The sequence below is a fragment of the mitochondrial genome of Phaseolus vulgaris, assembly GCF_051622355.1.
Source record: "Phaseolus vulgaris mitochondrion, complete genome".
NCBI lineage: Eukaryota > Viridiplantae > Streptophyta > Magnoliopsida > Fabales > Fabaceae > Phaseolus > Phaseolus vulgaris.
In genome coordinates, this window is record NC_045135.1 from 255,001 (window position 1) to 274,065 (window position 19,065).

At 44.4% G+C, this 19,065-nt stretch overlaps 1 protein-coding gene across 1 annotated transcript; it reads right to left on the reverse strand.

Annotated features, from left to right (window-relative positions):
* Positions 1-17,771: 17,771 nt before the first annotated feature.
* ccmC (cytochrome c biogenesis C) lies at positions 17,772-18,512 on the reverse strand. The gene has a single exon. It carries the CDS (start codon positions 18,510-18,512, stop codon positions 17,772-17,774), a length of 741 nt encoding a protein of 246 aa, YP_009709891.1.
* Between the last annotated feature and the right edge of the window lie 553 nt (positions 18,513-19,065).

The window sequence follows — 19,065 nt, forward strand, 5'->3', positions numbered from 1 at the left end:
TCAAGGCACAAAGTGGAGGGCGAAAAGCCTTTTTTAATAAAGAAAGAGGGACTTCGATTGTCATCTAGTGATTTTTCATATACAGATTCTTGGCCTCAGGTCGAATTTACTAGGAACGGAAGGAATGGCATATACTAAGATGCCGGCGGTAATGGATTATTGAGCCCCTTATTTACCTGGCGCCAACCTAATAAAAGATCGAAGTACCAAATGCTTAGGTCACCCGAGAGGGGCCTGCCTACGGGGCATTACGAGATAAAAAGCTCCTAGGCCGTGGGTCAAGACCAGAGAGCTACAGGTACACCTGGGGCAACAGAGCACTCAGGCGGGGTCGGGGCAAGGGCAGCACGTCACGGAAGTTCTCAGCTTAATCTTACCAGCGCTATATCTTGGGTGCGCGATATGGTGGGACTGTCTAGCACAGACACCCCCAAGCATCCCTGAGTTACAGCAGCTGGCGGAGGCAACGCAAATCGGGGAACCGGCAAGTTATTCCGCAGAAGTCAGGCAGCTAGTAGACCACCTCAGTGAGCAAGCCAGGGAGGTGGCCAGTGAAGCTTCAATGGAAAGAACACCCACCCAGAGCTCTTGCAATGTGGATGGCTGGGCTAACGCTAGCATTCGCTATCTCCATAGCGCATTGCTCAAAAGGTCCGGGGTTATACTGGTTCTTAATACGAGCCTGGAATTTATGGGAAAAGGTATACTACGCAAGAAGAGCTCCTCCCCCCTAGATCTTAGCTTAGGAAAAAAATGTAGACGTAATTCGAAAAAAATGAAGGTGGGGCTGGGCAGTAGCACCGAGATCTCATAGAGGAGGCATTTTTCTCGCGGGCTCCCTTTTAGATGTGGATTTAGGTGGTTTTTTTTATGCAAGACGAGTGAAATGGGAAAAGAAAGGTGGAGGTTGACCTGCTTTGTGACAGATGTGGAATGGAGCCTGAATCTACCATTCATGTTTTCAAGGGCTGCCCCTTTTAGTGGGCATCTGGCATTTGGCTACTCTGCCCATTAGCCCTTCATACTCAACAGATGCAGGCTCTCAACTTCTCAGATTGGGTGAAGGAGATGGGGAAGTGTCTTGATGAAGAGCAGCTGGAACTTATGCTAGTAGTTGCATGGGCTTTATGGAGTGATATAAATTTGCTGCTGTTCCAGGACATACAGAACTATCCTGTGGATGTGGTGAACAAAGCAATCAGCTTCTTCGAAGAGTATAAGAAGGAGAAGCTAAAAATAGTGCAAACACCTATAGGTTAGGTTGGCAGGCCCCACCCCATGGTGTTTATAAGATTCATACTGATGCTGCAATTTTTAACCAGCCCAGCAAGGGATTGGCTGCTTGCTTCATCCCGCCCTTCCCTCACCTGTCCCACGTGCGTGCCATTGATTTAGATGAATTAGCTGTTGCCGTTGGCGCTCTTCTCTTTTCTAAAGCAAGGAATTTCCTTTCATTCATAAGTAACACAATAATTTCTAAAGGTTGCAGGCAAGGCTACTAGAGAAGGAAGGGGTGAAACCAGCCTAAGTTAAGGGCGGGCTCCAAGGCGACAATAGCAATCGAGTGGCCAAGCGTTGAAAGAGAGGAAGGGCTAGCGGCAAAAAAGAAGAAGAATAACATAAGTTATTGAGGGGAGATCTTTTCACTCTTTCTCGATGCAATAATAGTAAGTCTAGTGACTTCTTGATAGCATTGGTCTCGGAAAGCCCTCCCTCGGTACCGGGCTAAGGATAGAAGCGATTCCACCAGAGTGAAATTCCGTACTTATCCCAGCTCTCAAGGAAGATTGGAAGTAGGTACCTATGTCATGCTGAATTGAAAAGTAGTTTTTAGGTAATCGATGGCATATTGCCTAGAAGCGTCAAAGACAGTTATATATTTCGGTGTCGATATCGGCTCTGTTCATCGACCCGACTCTGTTTATCTCCGACTCTTTGTCCCGATCCGGTAACTACACGGCTTATTGTGGTAAAAGAGAAAGTCAAACTCACAACTCTTTTTCCTTTTCTCGTGCACTTTCCTTCCTAAGGGCTACGTACTTAACTCCATTACCTTCTCGAACTCTGACACTTCTCTCATTGTGAAATTTATATCTAAGCCCCTAAGGAAGGCAAAGACTACTCGCTTTAAAAGCAACTCCATTGAGTCCTGTCAGATCGTTTATATATAACCTTTATTCATATATTACCTTAGAAAGGTTATGAAAGAATAGTTCCATTCGATTATCCGGGCTCATTGCCTAGTCCCTCTAAACTATCTAAAGCCTGGGGATTCTCCTTACCAGATGATCTCCAGCCTGCATTGTGCCCCTCTCGGATACCCTGCAGGGTCGACGTAACTCTTACCTAGGTAGACTGGCTATCCAACTGAATCGAGAGCCCAGCTCCCACTACTTCTTCGTAAGTGAGGTGAGGTACTTCTTTTGAATAGGCAGGGTTGTTCTAGGATGACTCAAGTGACGATGCTGACACCAAGGTTGCTTGCAAAGCATCGGATATGCGAAAGAGGGAGAATGTGCTACATCGGATATTGCTGTAGTTGATGAAAGAGCTGTAGTTGATGCTAAAGCATCGGTTACGAATGACCCAATCTATCTATGGTAACCACCCTTACTTTGAGTAGATGGAGATGCGCACCTAGGAAAGACGGATGAAAGAGAACCTGCCCTAAGAGATTGGCATAGGCCTGTGGGCCCGCTGCGGTAGAAGGCCTTTGCTGGCCTGTCGATCTATCCTGATTCACTTACTTACGCTATTTCTGACTAGAGAGAGGGCTTAGATCGGAGCAGCTCTTTTCTTTTTCACATAAAGCAGTGATGAATGGGACGGAGCTGCTACAATCAATAGCTTCAGCTGCTTTATGTATTGGAGCAGAGGTGGCAGTTAGCAGCAGGAACAGGACCAGCAACTAGGGTTGTTCACAGAGCAGCCGTCTTTCCCTCTCAAGCGGAGAAGACATCCAAATAATATTTATCTATGGCTCTACCAGGGAATCCTAGTTAGTTATAGGGTTCTGAACCAGAGCAGAGATAGGAAAAAGCATATCCTATGTATACTGAACCTGAGCTTGCTTACCATAGGACTGCTATTGGATAGGTTTACCTTTTTTCTCCAACTCGCTTATTATAGTGGGAAGCTCGGCTGGTAAGGGATTCTATTAGGATAGGACTCCCACTGTAAGAACTGGCCTTAGTACTGCAGCAATTGGAAGGAGAACTGAAAAGACCTTCGACCATTTCATTTGGTAGCACGTTTAGCTCGTTATGAAACGTATTGTTAGAACTAGAAGTGTTCTTAGTCCAGGTAAGAGTCCAATGCTAGATTAATAATGTAAAATATGATATATCCTAAGGTATTTAATTGCTTGTTTGATAGAATAAGAAAGAAGTCTGTTTCCTATTGATAGTGGCACTCCCACAGGCTGGCGGGGAACTCCCATATGGATGGAGAAGAATTAATATATAGGCTATAGGCTTGAAAAGAGTGCTAGCTTTCGTTAGGCCTTTCTTTTCCTAAAGATAGGATCCCACCTTCCCTCATTCTGAGCAAGAACATCTTATTCAATTCAACAAGTGCTACCCACTAATCTAATCTCAGTCGAATGCTCCTTAAGTTTAAGGTTCTAGGGACTCCACCAGGGCACGGGAACAAAGGCAAGAGGAGCCGAGAGTCGGGAAAACTCCTTAATTAATAAGTTAATGCGGATCCGGAAGTCACTTCGTTCCCCAGCCCAGACTTCTTTTCCTTCTAGGCTTCCAGTAGCCCTTCCTTCACCAAGAGAAACCCTAGGAGAAGACCATGCTACCATAGAGAAGGGAAAGCCCACCTCGGAATTTGACCATGAGTTCACAGCTTAGGATCAGAAGGAACCCATCCCGTCTTTCATTAAAGCAATGGTCTACGACTCCGCTGCTTGCTTAGGATAGGAGAGCTCCTTTGTTATTTTTGTTCTACCGTTAAGAGAAGGATCACAAGCCCTAGTCCCAAGCTAAACAGCATATTTATTCATCTGCACCGGAAAGGGATTCATGAGCAAGAGCTTCTTTTTAAGCTTCTTCAACAAAAGCAATTCTCTCTCCTTCCGTACCTGTTCAGCCGTGAACCACTTGGCTTCTGTGGCGAGAAGAGAACATTTCCCACCCTACTCTGTAGAGAGAGCTTTTTCCCTCTTCTTCGGGCTCTCTTTTGGCCGGTCTTCGGTTAACACCGGCTGTCGATCAGGAATGAGGTCGTCGATCTCCAACTCAACCTCAGGTTCAGCCGCCTCATCCAAGATGGAGGGCTCTTTCAATCTCAGCTGATCAACATTGAAGACGGGGTGGGTGGCGGGCAGTTCTAGTTTGAACGCATTCTCCCCTTCCTTCTCTTGCAGAGTGAATGGTCCCGCAATGGTTTAAGCTTGCGGTTGGTACCCCCCTTCCTTAGGCAACTTTAACCACAGTAGATCTCCCACCTGGAACTTATGATCGGCGGTTCCGTCTCGGTCGTGCCTTTGCTTCTGTTGCCTCTGCGTTTTCTCCTGAGTATCAGCAACCTGCCCATGGTACCGCCGTTCTCCAGGAAACTAATGGCTCGCAGCTGTTCAGCCGCTTCTCTAGGAGATAGGAGATGTACCGCTGACTGGGTTCAGGACACAACCATCGTCCGAACCGTCTGCTACCAAGTCCATGGGGGCCTTTGGTTGGAACCCATAACAAACTTAAAAAGCACTTCTGCCGGTCGACAAATGCGTGCTCCGGTTGTAGCAGTGTTGAATGAACGGCAGGTTTGGAACCAGACCGGGTAACTTGAAAGGTGGTCCCGATGTTCGATTCTCAAGAACCGACGGTTCTATTGGTGACCCATTCAAAACAAAATAAGCTGGCCGCTTTGACTTTGATTAGCCAATCGAGTGCGGGGGGTGCAGTGCTCCTCTTCATTTGTTCCCGTTAACGACCACAAAGCCCTTAACTGCCCCTCCTCGCTACTTGCCCTTTTTTACTACAAAGGTTTGACTAGCGCCCGGCAAAGGAATGATTTTTTCCCAAAGCCGACTTCCTCCTTTATCGAGCGGCTGTCTCTGTTGACGATAAAAGCGATGGTCCGGGCTGTTTGAAATAAGCGGTCATTTTTGTCAGTCTCAATACCACGTGAAGCGCGTGATCACCCAGATTCCTAATGCCTTCTATATCTTAATTATATATAATAACTTATCGACGTCAGCCCTTCTATTTTCCTATCTTCACCCTTCCTACTCCAGCTAATGGAAAAATGCCTTTGAATGGTCGTAATCGTCGACAACCCAACCGACGTCCACCATAGGCTCGGCGAGCTGTCCTCCTAGATTTCCCGATGGTAATGCCAGGGCCTTTTCAGTACTGACGACTCTTGATGCCAAGAAGGAAGGAGACCGACTAGACGAGACAGACCATTGTTCATAGGTTGGTTATAAGCCCGGAGATCGAATCTGATTCATCCCCTTTGAGAGGGATTCTCGTGTCAACCATAGGAAGAAGAACTCGGTTACTCATCTTGGATCGGATTGGATCAATAGCTTTGTGCTGATCTACGAACGACCCTTCTTATTTTATTTCTACTTCTTCAAGTCTCCATCATCCCGATCTCTCTTTCCGGGGTTGCCTGTCCAAAGAAAACAGAACCTCTTCTAGTTCAAGGTCGGAATCCTCAAACCAATCAAAATATGATTTATAGTTCACTATTCTTATGATAAGCAGTTATGTCTCATTCATGTGATGAGAAATATGAGAATGAAAATTATAAAATGGAACATCTACGGCAGATTCTGTGCCCCAAATCATTTATACTTATTAAACTAAGCGGGCGGACCCCTCTCCAATGGAACAAAGGGGATCCGTAGGGCGGGCTCACTCACATACTGGATAGGTGGCTCGGAATGAGAGTGCTAGTTCCGTTCCCTCGGGGAAGAGAAAGCACGAATCTATTACAATCTTAGTAGAGAACAGAGGAGGAATGCCAGTACTGATTCTCTGAACTTGAAGCTCGCTCTTCGACCCGTACCGTACCCTGTACACTCGGCTATTCTCCCGATTCAACTCCCTCTGTCTACGCTGGGAAAAGGGCTGCCAGAGTAGAGTGAGGGCTTTGTCTCTTTCTGTTTGTGCCAGCTGGCCCTGACCGAATGTTCTGACTCCCGGTAATCGAATGGGTGGTAGTTGGGTTGGCTTTGGCGAAACTTTTTGTCTATGAGCTGTTTTGACTGCTTTCTTCCCGTACTCGGATATTAAGTAAGAAGCCGTAGGGATTCACTCATTTCATTGCCTCAGCCCTTCAAGGTGGTGCACAGCCACCATACCTGATTGCTTTGTGTTTCAAACTCCCCTGCCCCATCCTTTGACCCTGCTTGAATCCAGGGTCAGAATAAATTCCTTGAAAGGAAAGGCAGGCTGGAAATGAATGGTTTCCTAAGATGTCTTTGACCCTGTCGCTTGCCTATTTACCCAGAGAGAAAAAAGATTCGAACTGGGAAAAAATAGATCCAAAAAAGTTAGATATTTCTACCAGTGGTCATTATAGCTTCTCCTTCTGATCCGACAAAATGCGCAAAACCCATGGAAGTTACAAAAAGCATGGATCGAAGAATATAGTTCATTTGCTTTTTTTGACAATTGTGCCTAAATCTTCAACGTTTCAAAAAGTAATCTTTCTGAGTGCGCTTGACCGCCTTACTTTACTCGCGGTACACTTACTAGATTCCGCAGAGGTTGGCTAGAGCTTATTTCACAGCAAGACTGAATGGAATTAGCCTCGTAGAACTGAACTACCTTGATCTAAATCTCTGGAACTCACAGAAGACCAAGGCACATCCACTCTCAATTCAGCATAAGCTTGGGATCTTTCTTTCCTCAAAGCTAAAGCCCGCCCTTGAAGCCAGGTCTTTTTTCTCTTCTTTAAAGAAAGCCTGGAGCTGGTGTATGAGTTTATTATATCGTAAGTAAGGAAGTTGATATTGTCAGTTTCCTTGTTCACAAGACTCTTATATCTGCTACATCAGAGTGAAAGAGAAGACTGCTTTCAAGGCTTGTTGAAAAGAAAAAGATGTATCCTAGGACCTTCACCACATTCACAGGTGGAAAAGAGACCGTCCCTTACTCATAAGCAGGAAAAGATCTAACTTGCCCTATCCAAAGACCTTTTTATGAAAGATTGATCCTGTCGCTTTCGTGTCTATTCAACTGTATGGATCCCCAGCTTTCCAACTGCCTTCTTTTCAGAAGGACTCTAACTGGCGAATGAAACTCCAACTAAATCTCATTGAAAGAGAAGAGGACAGGCTGGAAGTGGGACTAGATCCCCAAGCCCAAGGAACTAGTATTCCAGAATGAAAGTACTCCAACTGGGAAGAAGACGGATACAAGGATAGCAACTACAACTCGATGTTGGGAATAGGATCTAATGAGATGAAAAGGAAATGGAACTTCTTCTTCGATCCCTTCCCGCCGTTTAGGATTCGAGTAGCGGTTCGTTTTAGACAAATGAATATTATGTCAGCGAAGCATCTGAGTAGCACCCATTTCCCGCAAATGATTAGTGGAACTTCAAATACATACTGAATATTCATAGTGATACGTAGTGAATCTTTCCTAAAGCCTGGCTTTGAGCCTTTTGCCTGCTTCTGCTTGTTATTCTGCCTCTTCAAGTGTCCTAAGACTAGTTCCTTTGTAACTAATATCCACTCATAGGGGGATACTCCGAATATCTATTGTCGGAGAATAAGCCGATAGATAGAATATCCTGAGGAGAAGAATCGGATAGGGAGTGAGGTAGCGGTGATCCAAGCAAGATAGTCTGGAGCAAGTGCAAAGAGAATACCTCTGCTGTTAGCTAAGGCTAGTCACCTCAAGTCTTTGTATGGACAATAGATATTGTTGTATAGGTACTTTCTCTGGGTTCTTCCCGGGGGGGTCTAACCATCTTACTAGCTCGTACTTCCTTGATCCCTTTTGGCTTGAGCAAAGGACTTTCACGACACGAGAAGAAGGCTTCCGTTAATGGGTTCATGTATGTAGATGTCGTGGTGAACGGTTAAAACCCGAGAAAGACAAAGACAGGCTTTTGATCCATTTCACCAGCTGTAAGACTGGAGCTGATTCCAGTAAGTCTCGTACTATTGAGCAGTTCTGGAACAATTTCTACAGTCAGCTGTCGGGGATTGCTAAGTCTTTCACTTCGGGTTCTAATGTTGGTCAGTATCACGATGATGTTATAAGGTTGTTGTTGGATTCAAAGCTGAAAAGACAAGGTATTGGGTTTACCAAGACAGAGTTGATTTATTTACAGAACCATATGGAAGATCTTACATGAGCTATTCGAGTAAAATCATAGGATTGAAAGCCGATTGCTACTTTCTTGCCTTGGGGCATCGCATTCTGGATAACGTAATAAAAAAGTCTTTCTCTACTCTCTTCAGTCTGGTTTGCTTTAGAAGTAAGCAAGCAAAGACAAGTGGTAGGCCTATATGGAGATAGTTCGTTAGTATGCCCGTTTTTTTTCCTTAGTCAAAGGGCGTGTTAAAAGAAGCTTCTAGGTCAGTTTATTAGCATGCAAAAATATAAGCTAAAGCAAGAAAGGGATGCGCTTTCGCGCTAGTCGCTCATCCGTAGCTTGGTCTTTACGCATGCCAAGCCATTCTTTGGGACGTAGAAAGGAAATATCCTAATTCAGTAGAGGACGTAGCTGGCGCACAAGACGAAGGAGGACAGAAGGGGTTCGGGGGAGGAGCTCTCGGCACATAGTCAGTCGGCATGGTCTTGAATTACCCTTACCCATAGGCTTTGGGCTTCGATGGCTGCTTGAAAGACGCAGATTGGGAAGTTGGCTATGGTCCGTCGTGCATTGTGCAGACGACTGATGGCTTACGTTGCCAAGAGGGCATTGTGAGACAAAGGAAAGGGCTGAAAAGGATGGTGCCCAGGATCTAACTATTACCTATGCATGTGCAAGAATGCGATACGGTAGAGGTCGATGTGTCATTGGGACACTTAGCGTGGTAGACCGGGCTAGAGTGCTGTTACCACTCCTCATACGGAAGAAATGCCATGATGCTCTCTTGTGGCAATTTAAGTTCCACTTCACTTCAAGGGGATGTGATGTCTGGTGTGGCGAACCGTCATCACTACTGCAGGAGAGAGCTGCAATGAGACTCGCTGCAGAAGTCGAGTTAGACGACCGCGTCCTGTTGCGTTCACGGGCGAAGACAGGACTCAAGCTTCGTAGTTAGGGCAAAGTACTGGCATGCTGCTATTGGTAGACTGATGAAGTCACAAAGGCTTAATTGGAAAAAGTCGGATACCTTCATAAGGGTTTGGCATGAGTTAGCGGGAGACTCTGTGACGGCTCACTGGTTGGTGAGAACGCTGGATGAAAACGAAGTTGCTAGAATGCTGTTTCGAAAGGGCCGTTCCAAGGGGAGGCGAACCCTCCAGTTTGCTTGACAGGGTTAATCTAGGTGCCGTTTTCTCTGTTATGTTAAGGTGAGTTATGAACCCAGAGGGCTGTGCGGAATGTTTGTGGCATGTCGAAAATGTGGGCTAAGACTCAGAGGGCTCGCAAGAATAAATAAGTGTCCATTCATATCATACTGGTGGGTGAAAGAAGGGCTTTCTGAAAAGGCGTAGCTGCAATTGGGCTTTGGCTTGTACTTGACTTGAATCGATCTTGCCTTGGTGTTGCCCGAAGGGCGAGATTTACCTTTCTCCTCCGTTAACAGACTAGGCTAAGAAAGCATAAAATCCCGATCTTCTCACCACTTTATCTTTGCTTTGAATAGCTAGACCTTCGTACTAAAGGGATGAAGTAATGGATGCAGACTAAGAAGACTTGAAAATAGGTTCAGATTTAGCATGAATAAAGAAAGGACCTGCAACGGCAGAAACTATTTAACGGAATGAAAGAGCTTAAATAGTTACTATGTTTGGAATCATAGCAGGAAAGACGAGCTAAGCTTGAAACTCCTAGGCAACAAGTCTTTGATTCGATTGATTTTCACTCTTTCGTCCAAAAACTCTAACTAGTCCATCAGCCAAGCCCTTCTCTCCTATTCGTCCAGTTAAGAAAGGAAGCTTCGAGGCATAGGACCGTGAGGTGCTTTTAGCGAAGCCGGGATTCAGGAAGTTCAGTTGAGTTTCCTGCCTCTATCTTCTAGTTATGTACCTGATAGCCCGCCTAGTCCCCTTTTTGGAGGAGTAGTGCCAGTAAGGGTAAGACTCTCATATGATCATTCCTAGTTTCCAGCCATCGATTGAGTTGCAGTCCTTTGCTCAACCAGTTACACGCCTGTTGAATTGGACTTTTTTTTTCAAGCCCTTCAAGCAGTCTTACAGCCGAGTCTTTCTTTGAGATGTAGACGCATAGGTTAGTGCTCCGCTTTCACTAGAATATTTCCTCCTGTGCTATTTTGGCATATCATCCAATTCCAGTTTTCCAGCCTTTGACTTTGAATCCCTTTCAGTGGGCAAAGTCAATCCATCAGTAAGGGGCGGAGGAAGCACTATTTCAAGTGTTCAAATTGGAAAAGCTCTTTGATCTCCCGCAGGAAGAAGAAAGAAAAGAAGCCAGCGAACTCTTAAGAGGGCAGTCTCCTTACCTCTTTTCTGCTAGCCATAGAGTTTGAGTCTTAAAGCACGCCAGCCTCGGGAGTTCCATTCTATAGTGGTCAGCCTTTCCATTCCATCTCTTGGCATTTATCTGACAACCATTGTTAGCTCTCTGCCAGCCCGTGCCAGGTCAGTCATAAGCACTAACGAAGGCTGACCACTTACTTGAAAGGGGATTCAAATAGAGCAGCTTTGATAGAAGCGATAGAAGCAGGAGGAGAGGCAGTTTCACTATATCCTGCAAGTACGTAAAAAGCAGTTCAATCAAGCTAATGTTTTCAAGCCAGTGATCAAGCTTAGTCAAATAAGGATTTTAGCTCAAAAGCTCCTTCTAAGGCTAGCCATAAAGTGAAAGAGTACTGGGCGCAGGCGAGCTAACAGTCTGGGGGCCCACCTTTTATACCATTAATAGCGTGTCTAACGAGTCTATCCGTCTAAGTCTCAGAGGAGTCGGGGACAGACCGATGTCCTTCCCTTGCAGGCATTTCGTACCTGGGGCAAGCTCCATTTCAGCCAATGCCAGTCTTAGTTCTTCTCCCTTACCTGGGAGGTTTAACATAGATTGATTACCTGGGGAGCCTCTAGTCTCTAGCCCTGTACAAGTATAGGGTCTTTCAGGCTTTATGTACTATATTAGCGTATTACCAGTTGCCTTCCCCACCCTACGGACCGACATGACCTTAAAAATAATCAAGGTCAATGCCGGAGAAAAGCTTCTTCTTGGGATCAATCAAAGGCAAACCTTGTCCTTTCAGGCCAAAGAGTGCCCTGATTCCATTGTTCACCTCTAGAGTTCACAAACTCGACCAGGTGTCGGAAAGCGGCTAACTCGAACGTTTGAGCAGGAAAAGGAGACCTAATCTTGCCAAAATGATCCTTGTTAAAAGCTTTCCACAGATGGTGGAGTGAACAAGAAAAGAAGAGGGTAAAGCTTTTCCAGCAGTCAAGCCAGATGCGGATTGAATAGCTGCGCTTACTCAACCCCGAAAAGATCGGATTTGCGCTAATGCGGATTCGATAGCGCCGTTTTCTTCCTTTACACAAGGCCATGCCTTTTATACGACAGGACCAATGGCAACTGATGAAACAAGAGAAAATGCTATTGAACCACACTCACTAATTGGCCGGCCTATCCGGTTCTATAGATTAGACTGCCAAGGTGTCTTGCTCAAAGCTTAAAGGCAAAGATCACATTCCTACTGTCAAGCTAAAGGCGAAAGATAGGGGCGCAAACGCTAAAAAGCCGTTGCGCTAACGCTATGGAGTTTGATTGCAGGGCAGGAACGAGAAGAAGAAGGCTTTTCGCTTCGCTTTCGGAGTTCAAGCTTAAGGCCTGAGGAATGCATTTGAATTATCATTTTCATTTCAGCAACTCCCCAGACTCGAACTGGAAGGGCTCTGCTCAAGCCTATTTTATAAAGCTAAAGTATACTTTGTAATTCCGAGTCACAGGAAAATAGGGGAATATGGAATGGAATTGATTACTAAGTCGACAGTGAAGTAAGACTCTCGGGAAGAGAAGAGAAAGGAACTTAAATAGTGTAGTTCAGAGTTTGTTTTGTAGTTGGAGTTCCTGAGCCTATAAGTGAGCAATCTATCTTCATACCTCTCCCGTTAGCTACATAGTAACCTCTTCCCTGTCTTGTCTTTCAAGAGAAGTGAAGTGGGCGAACGATAAGAAGAGTGACTTTCTCTCTTTGCTCTCCGTAATAGAATATGATTGATTAAGGAAACCCCTGCTTCTTAGAGGAAGGTATAATCCCAGGGAAGAGATATTAGGCTCTCGACCGATAGGGAGAGGAGGAAGGATTTGCTTTTGAATCTAGTTGAGTTGCAAGCGTAAGCGAAACTCAGAACTCCATTTCTAGGAAATAAAATAAGGCATTTCAACTGTTCCCCGGTCACCTATGCAATTTCCTCATCTGTGACTCTCCTACGGGAAAGATTAAGAAAAGCATATGGAGGAGAGTTCGATGTAACTTGTAGATTTCTTTCTACCTTTTCTTCTTTAGCTGAGTTCTCTGTAAGCGAATGAGCTGCTCAAAACCCTTTCATTTCGTTGTTAAGGCCTCTTTCTTAAGGGGGAATACCCAAGGGAATGTTGGCAAATTAGATTTTATTTAGTAACAGATGCCTTCTCCGACATGTCTCGTATGTCAAGCTCTTTTCTAGACCTCATGTGGGAGAGGTACGATGTTACTGCTTGACCTATAAAAAGCTCTCGAGTGGGAACAGGATCTGTTACTGCTGATAGGTATGTAATCGAAGAATCTGGATCTGCGAGATATGGATATGAAAGAGGATATGCTCGAACCGGACCGCATCTCGATTTGCACATAGATAATCTGCTGGTGGACCCCCTTTCCTTTCTTTGATTCAAAACTCGGTCGAATACGTCGTTAACCTTTGTGGTGGATCGACGAGAGTGCGCCTAGCCAGGAGTGTGATTGGTGTCACCTTCCGTGCGCTAGCTGTGCCTTTGCCGGATGTTGATTCGCCCACTCCTTCACAGAGCGATGACTAAGAGTCGGTAATTCTCATTTAGTAGAGCCTGAAAGCCGCGCTTGGCTTGATTCCTACCACGGACGGGGATACGTTTCATCCATATCGCCGGCCTCACATCATCATGGACGGAGATGCTTATGCTTATCATATCACGGCTTCCTCAGATGCTAACACAGGGGCAACTATTGCTACGGGAGCTTATTGGTGGAGCAAGAAGAGTGGAGTAATGTCCACGTGGAAATTTATTTTTTTCATTTGAATTAAACATCAAGAGCTTCCTCGTTTCGTACTCAACTAAATCAGTAGATCAATGATTCGAATGCGCATCCCTATCCAGTCAATAAAGAAAGATTAGGTTCGCGCTTCAGCCTTTATTTTATTTGATTCGAAATCAAAACGAATAAATCTCGTTGTCGCGGGCAGGCCTATGTACCATCTGTATACTCGAGAGACGAGTTGACAGGAAGAGAGTAATAAAACATGGTCAGGTCATCCGGATCGTTTCATCGAGCAACAAATGGGTGGGCGACCCTTCTTGCTTGGCCGTCAAAGAGAGGATAGGAATTGGCTTCACTATCGGAGTTGCTAGCAGATCGAAATCGGAGGGAATCAGTGCCAATCAGTCACTTATACAGCCAGCCTTGGAATCAGATCAGTCATTCCAGCAAACGTAGGCTTTCAAGCCGGAGTGCGTCAGGTTGCTTCTTCGAGTCGATCCATATCAAATAGCTTGATTGGTCGAATGACCAGGAGGGGCTAAAGCCATTCACCGCCTTTTCCAAAGGATTCTCGCGTCCCCTTTCCTTCCTAAAATCTGCCTCCAGCAAGATATCGATATATGATGAAGACTCCAGTCGTCGGTGAAATCGAACCTAGGTTTCGGGGAGCTGGGCAGAAGGAAAAAGATGCCGTCTAGCTACGGATCATAGTGACCGCTATGAAAGAGCATCACGTGCGAGCTAAAAAGATCGTTTGCCCAAATGCCAAAAGCAAATGAACCAATTCACTTGAGTGAAAAGGAGGGCTTTTCCTTCTTTCATCTCAAGCTCCCGCATCACCCGATTTAGTCTTATCATCTCATCGGCAACAGCCAAGCCCATTTTTTTGAAGGGCTGGGCAAAGCTCTTAAATACTCGAAATTGTCTCCTTCTAATCGAGGCAGGGATTTATTAAATGAAAGGAAGCTTTTTTCAGGCTCTTGGCAGTTAACGAAATGTCATCTAAGAGCAGATGCCCTCCTCCTCACCGACTCTTCCACTCTAAGCTTATTACTAGGCCAAATTTCATAGTTATCCGAGATAGAAAGAAGTAGGTCGAGCTTTTAAGCCCTTAAGTTAAGTTAAGGAAAGCTTTGAAGTTTTGAAGCTAATCTTAATCTATGTAAAGAAAATCCGGTGCCAATTCGGTAGCAACTACTATAAGGTTCAAGCCTAAAAAGCAAGGGAAAGGGAACAACTCTAGACTTCCTCCTCGTAAATTCTTATGTTATGTCAGTTCCTTGCAAACAGAACAGCGGATCCGTTCTTGTCTTAACATGGTTGTGGAATGTCGCATATCCGGTCTTACCCATATAGTCAATTTAATATGTATGTCGCAGAGGAACTGTATAACAAGAATATATTGCATATAGGCTTTCCTTCTTTTCTTCTCATGTTTGTCTGACTGGTGTGAATGGAATATTAAACAACTTAGAGTCCCGTTACTACATACCTACTTCAATAGCCGAGCAAGGTAAGTCAATTCTTTCTTTTAGGAAAGTGTTGGAGGACGGGGAGCGAAGGAAGTAACATCCGGATTCTATTCATTTTGATTGAACGAACACGGTAGCAACAAAGGAAGTGGTAGCAGTTTCTTAAGTAGAGTCGTTAGCTGGGAACTCTTATTTTATTTCATAAGCTGCTGCTAACAAGACGGTTGGTGAGACTTACTCTCTTTTAGCATAGCACGAACTAGGAAGAGTCTGTCGAAGCCATGCAATTAGACTGATGAAAAGTGCTTCTCTCCCGCACCCAAAAAGGCGTTAAGGCTTTCTGACTCGCGGAAACACTTCCCTACTATTCGGCCCCGCATAATTATTTGACTCATGGCGCTTCTTAGCCAAATAAGTACGTATTTCACTTCCTAGCAAAACTAGATACATAAGGAACCATGCAGTTCGATCTTCTTTTATTTTTTGAAAGAATTTCTTCATAAAAAAATATAGCAACAGGCTAATTCAGTCACTTGCGCCTATAAAATAAAAAAAGTAAAGTGTCGATCTAGTTTGATGCGAATCCTGCTCTTTAAGGTCCCAGTCTCAAATCGGATCTAAAAAGTCTGTTATATTAATATAAAGATAAAAGTATTGACTAACTCTTATATACCAAAAAAAGAATCCACACACACAAGACTCGACAAAAGATCTCAGAGTGAGCTGCTCGGTGAGGAATTTCGCTATGCCACCCGGCTGTAAGTACTGATGTAGCAAAACCAACGGGAAGATCAGTCCTAGGGTTCGAATAGACTCTTAGTTATATAGGGAGCGGAGTTTACAAAACGCAAAACGATAGGGTTAGAGCGTTTGAGTAGGGATGGTAAGACATCCAAGACGCGTAGCTGCTTGGAAGTAGCTCCTTCTATAAGTGAAGTTCGAGACTGTTAGCCTATTAGTGATAGTGAAATCACTTTGAATAAGAATAGATGCTTTACTAGTCTGACTATCGGTCTTGTCTACAGCAGTTCAAGCCCTAGGGAAAAACGTAGCGTAACGAAGCGCTTCTTGTAGTACAGCCTATTTTATCATATGATATTGAATCTGTTGAGTTCTTATCCCACTTGAAGTTGAAGGACTGTTGACAGGGTTAGGCTTATGTCACTCGGATGGGAAGGCGTAAAGTAAAAAAGCGGTGGGCTGGCTTAGACAGCAAGCAAGCGAGGAGATTCACCAAGCCGGTGTGACAGTATGAGTAGGGTAGACTAGCGGGCAAAGTCTAGCTGCCTATTCGATAAATGGGGGAGTCATCTGTATAAGGAGAAAAAAAAACCGCCGGCTTTTATAGAATCTTTCCTCCCTCTTCAATTATGCACGATTTCATGGGGTTGTCTTCCTTTCTTGGGAGTTCCAAAATGAGTTGGGTAAGCTTCCTAAGGGTATGGCTTCTCTGGAGCGACTAAGGACACACCCAATCAAACGATCGGTAAAACGGGTCTCCTTTGGTACAATCTCCTCGGCCGAGTATATCCCGTACGGTTGTTTTCAAAAAGTAGTGCAATCGCATTCTATGAACGAATTACTTCATAGCCCTCATAGATAGAGTAGAGATAAATGGGAGAAAGCGGATTAGCCACGTTCTAACTCTTCGCCATCTAACTATCATAAGAGTAATTTCATCCCTTAGTATCTGGCTTAGGGATATCTAGTTGAAGTGCCAGTTGCCATTGATCTTCTTGGAGAAAAAATGGGGCATCTATTTCCCTGCCAGTTTCCTTTGCTGTCGATGCAGGCGAGTTGGGCCTATTCTCGTCTCGAATAAGAGAGTACCCGGAGTACTAACATATAATCTTTAATGTTTTATAACATTTGTCTTTCCTGTACTAGGATACGATATACAAGACTCCTTTTCTTTTCCAGTACTATTAGAAGCCCCTATAACCAGGGAGTTTAACTAGAACCTAGATAGAATCTCCGGAATCAGAAGCTGCTATCTCTCGCTATGCTTTTTTGAGTGGATTTGAGAGTGCGGCATAGCTGGAAACTCCTTAATTTTAGGAAGGTTCTAACCTTAATGAAAAGGTAAGTTTGAAGAGAGATTGGGAAAAGTTCCCGAGTGTGAGTATCCTTTTGAAAGGATCTTTCTGCTTTTGAGTTTCCTAATATGTGTGTACATATTGATTGTATCAGTACTACCAGCGAGCTAAGAGCTAACCCCTTTCTTTTCCTATGGCGTTTTAATACTCACCCCTTAAAGTGAAATAGAGATAGATAGAATCTATTAAGTTGGAAGGCGGAAAGAAGCACTGGCTAAGACTTTCATGGAGATGGGGCAAGTGTACTAGCATATGAGTTTCCAGCTTTTGAATTAAGGTTTGTCAAACCCTAAGCTGCTACTTAGAAAGGGGGCGTAGCGGGTAAGGCAAAAGAAAAGGTGTCCGCCTAGACTACTGCCACTTTACTTTAGGATAAGGTTTTTGCTTCGAGCAGCTCTCGGGCATTGATTGAGGAAGTAGCCCAACCTTTTTTCATCTACGCAAAGAGGACTTCTGATTTTAGAATACCGGAAATGGTGCATCTAGATCGATTCCTAAGGCTGGTAATGCCGAATCAAGGATAAGGCAATACAGTAAGAAAGGAAAGCTATTCATCTTTTGTCTTTGAAGAGAGAGAAAGACAGATTGGATTGTACGAACATCTGTGCCAAGCTTAGGTAAGCCGTCCAGAAAAGATACAAAGAAAGACCTCTAACCGGTGCTTAGGCAGACCCAGGTAAGAGCAGCCTTTCTCTTATATAGGAAAGCACTACTGCCACTTTCTTATGTGAATACCTCCTAAATCTCACTCTTTAGTGAAAGTCTCTATTTCACTTTAAAAAAGCAGTCTACACAAAATATAGAGGTACTTTTTCCACTTCGCATATGGGCTTTATATTCTCTACGGCGTCAACCATAAGTTTGCGTTCAGTTTGAGCTGGGAAGTAAACTAGGTTTTGCTATTCCTTCTCGAGCTTCTATTTCATCCCTTAAAGGAGATTCGGGAAAAGATAGAATAGGAAGACGTGTTTCCAGAACAAACAAGATACGGGTTGAGAGGGGGAAGTTAGCAAAGTTAGACAAGATTGGAATGGGCATAGGAACATGTATTGATGTACCAGATCGGCTAATGCTCCCAGGTTGATGTAATGTATTCCACCAGTTGACTGAAGACTTGATTATTGGTATATCGATCGGTCCAGCACGGATTGAAATAGGAGCCGGTTCGACAGGAAGCTTTTGAAAACGCAGTGCACCCAGGTAAATCAGAAACGAGATGAATACAGAGGTTAAACGAGCATCCCACACCCAAAAGGTGCCCCACATAGGTCTTCCCCGAAACCCCCCAGTAACTAAGGTAAACAACGTAAAAAAAGCACCCATTTCTGTACCGGTTCCGGAAGAGCGAAGAGAAAGGGGATGTTTTGTTAATAGGAATAAGAAAGTGTTTATAGCCGTAGCGATATAAACAAGAATACTCATCCGAGCCGCAGGAACATGTACATACAGAATACGAGAATTTCCACCTTGTTGAAGATCTAATGGTGCTACCCGAAGACTGAAATGAATAGCCATCGCTGTTAAGAACAACCGAGATCCAATGAGAATTAGCGCATAGCTTCTGGTCTTTGACATCAAAAAAGAAGGTTGTAATAACGAAAGGGACATATTATAATTTTGTCCTAGCTAGTGGAACAAGAAAAGACATGGATCTATATTCAATACGCAATCAAAGGATTTCTCCCAACGAAGAATTACCCCTGCTTAGTTTTCGCTCCGCTCGTGCGTGGCACTCCTTGCTGGCGGAGCGGCATACCGAAAAAAAAGAAAAAACCCTACTCTACTATTATCTTCTTTCTAAAAAGAAGATGATAGTAGTGAAGGGCTCTTCTGACCTGTCGATATGGAATACTGTTTCGGGTACCTACAGTTCCAATTTGAGTGAGTTAGATGATTAGAGTCAGCTTTAAAAGAAAGTGCCTTACCCTCCGGATAAAAAGAAAGCCCCGTATCTTATCTATTTTTTGAAACACACTTTTACGAGCATACCCGTCCTCAACAAGTGCTGCTTCGATATGTTTTTCAATTTGAAGTTGAGTCTGAACAAAGGAGTCCATATGTGTTTCGTCATACACATAACCCAACCAATTAGTCCTTAAGCGCGGAGAGAGGTCGACTATACGGGTGGTGTCATCCAGTAAAGGAGGGTGAAGGGCGGGAA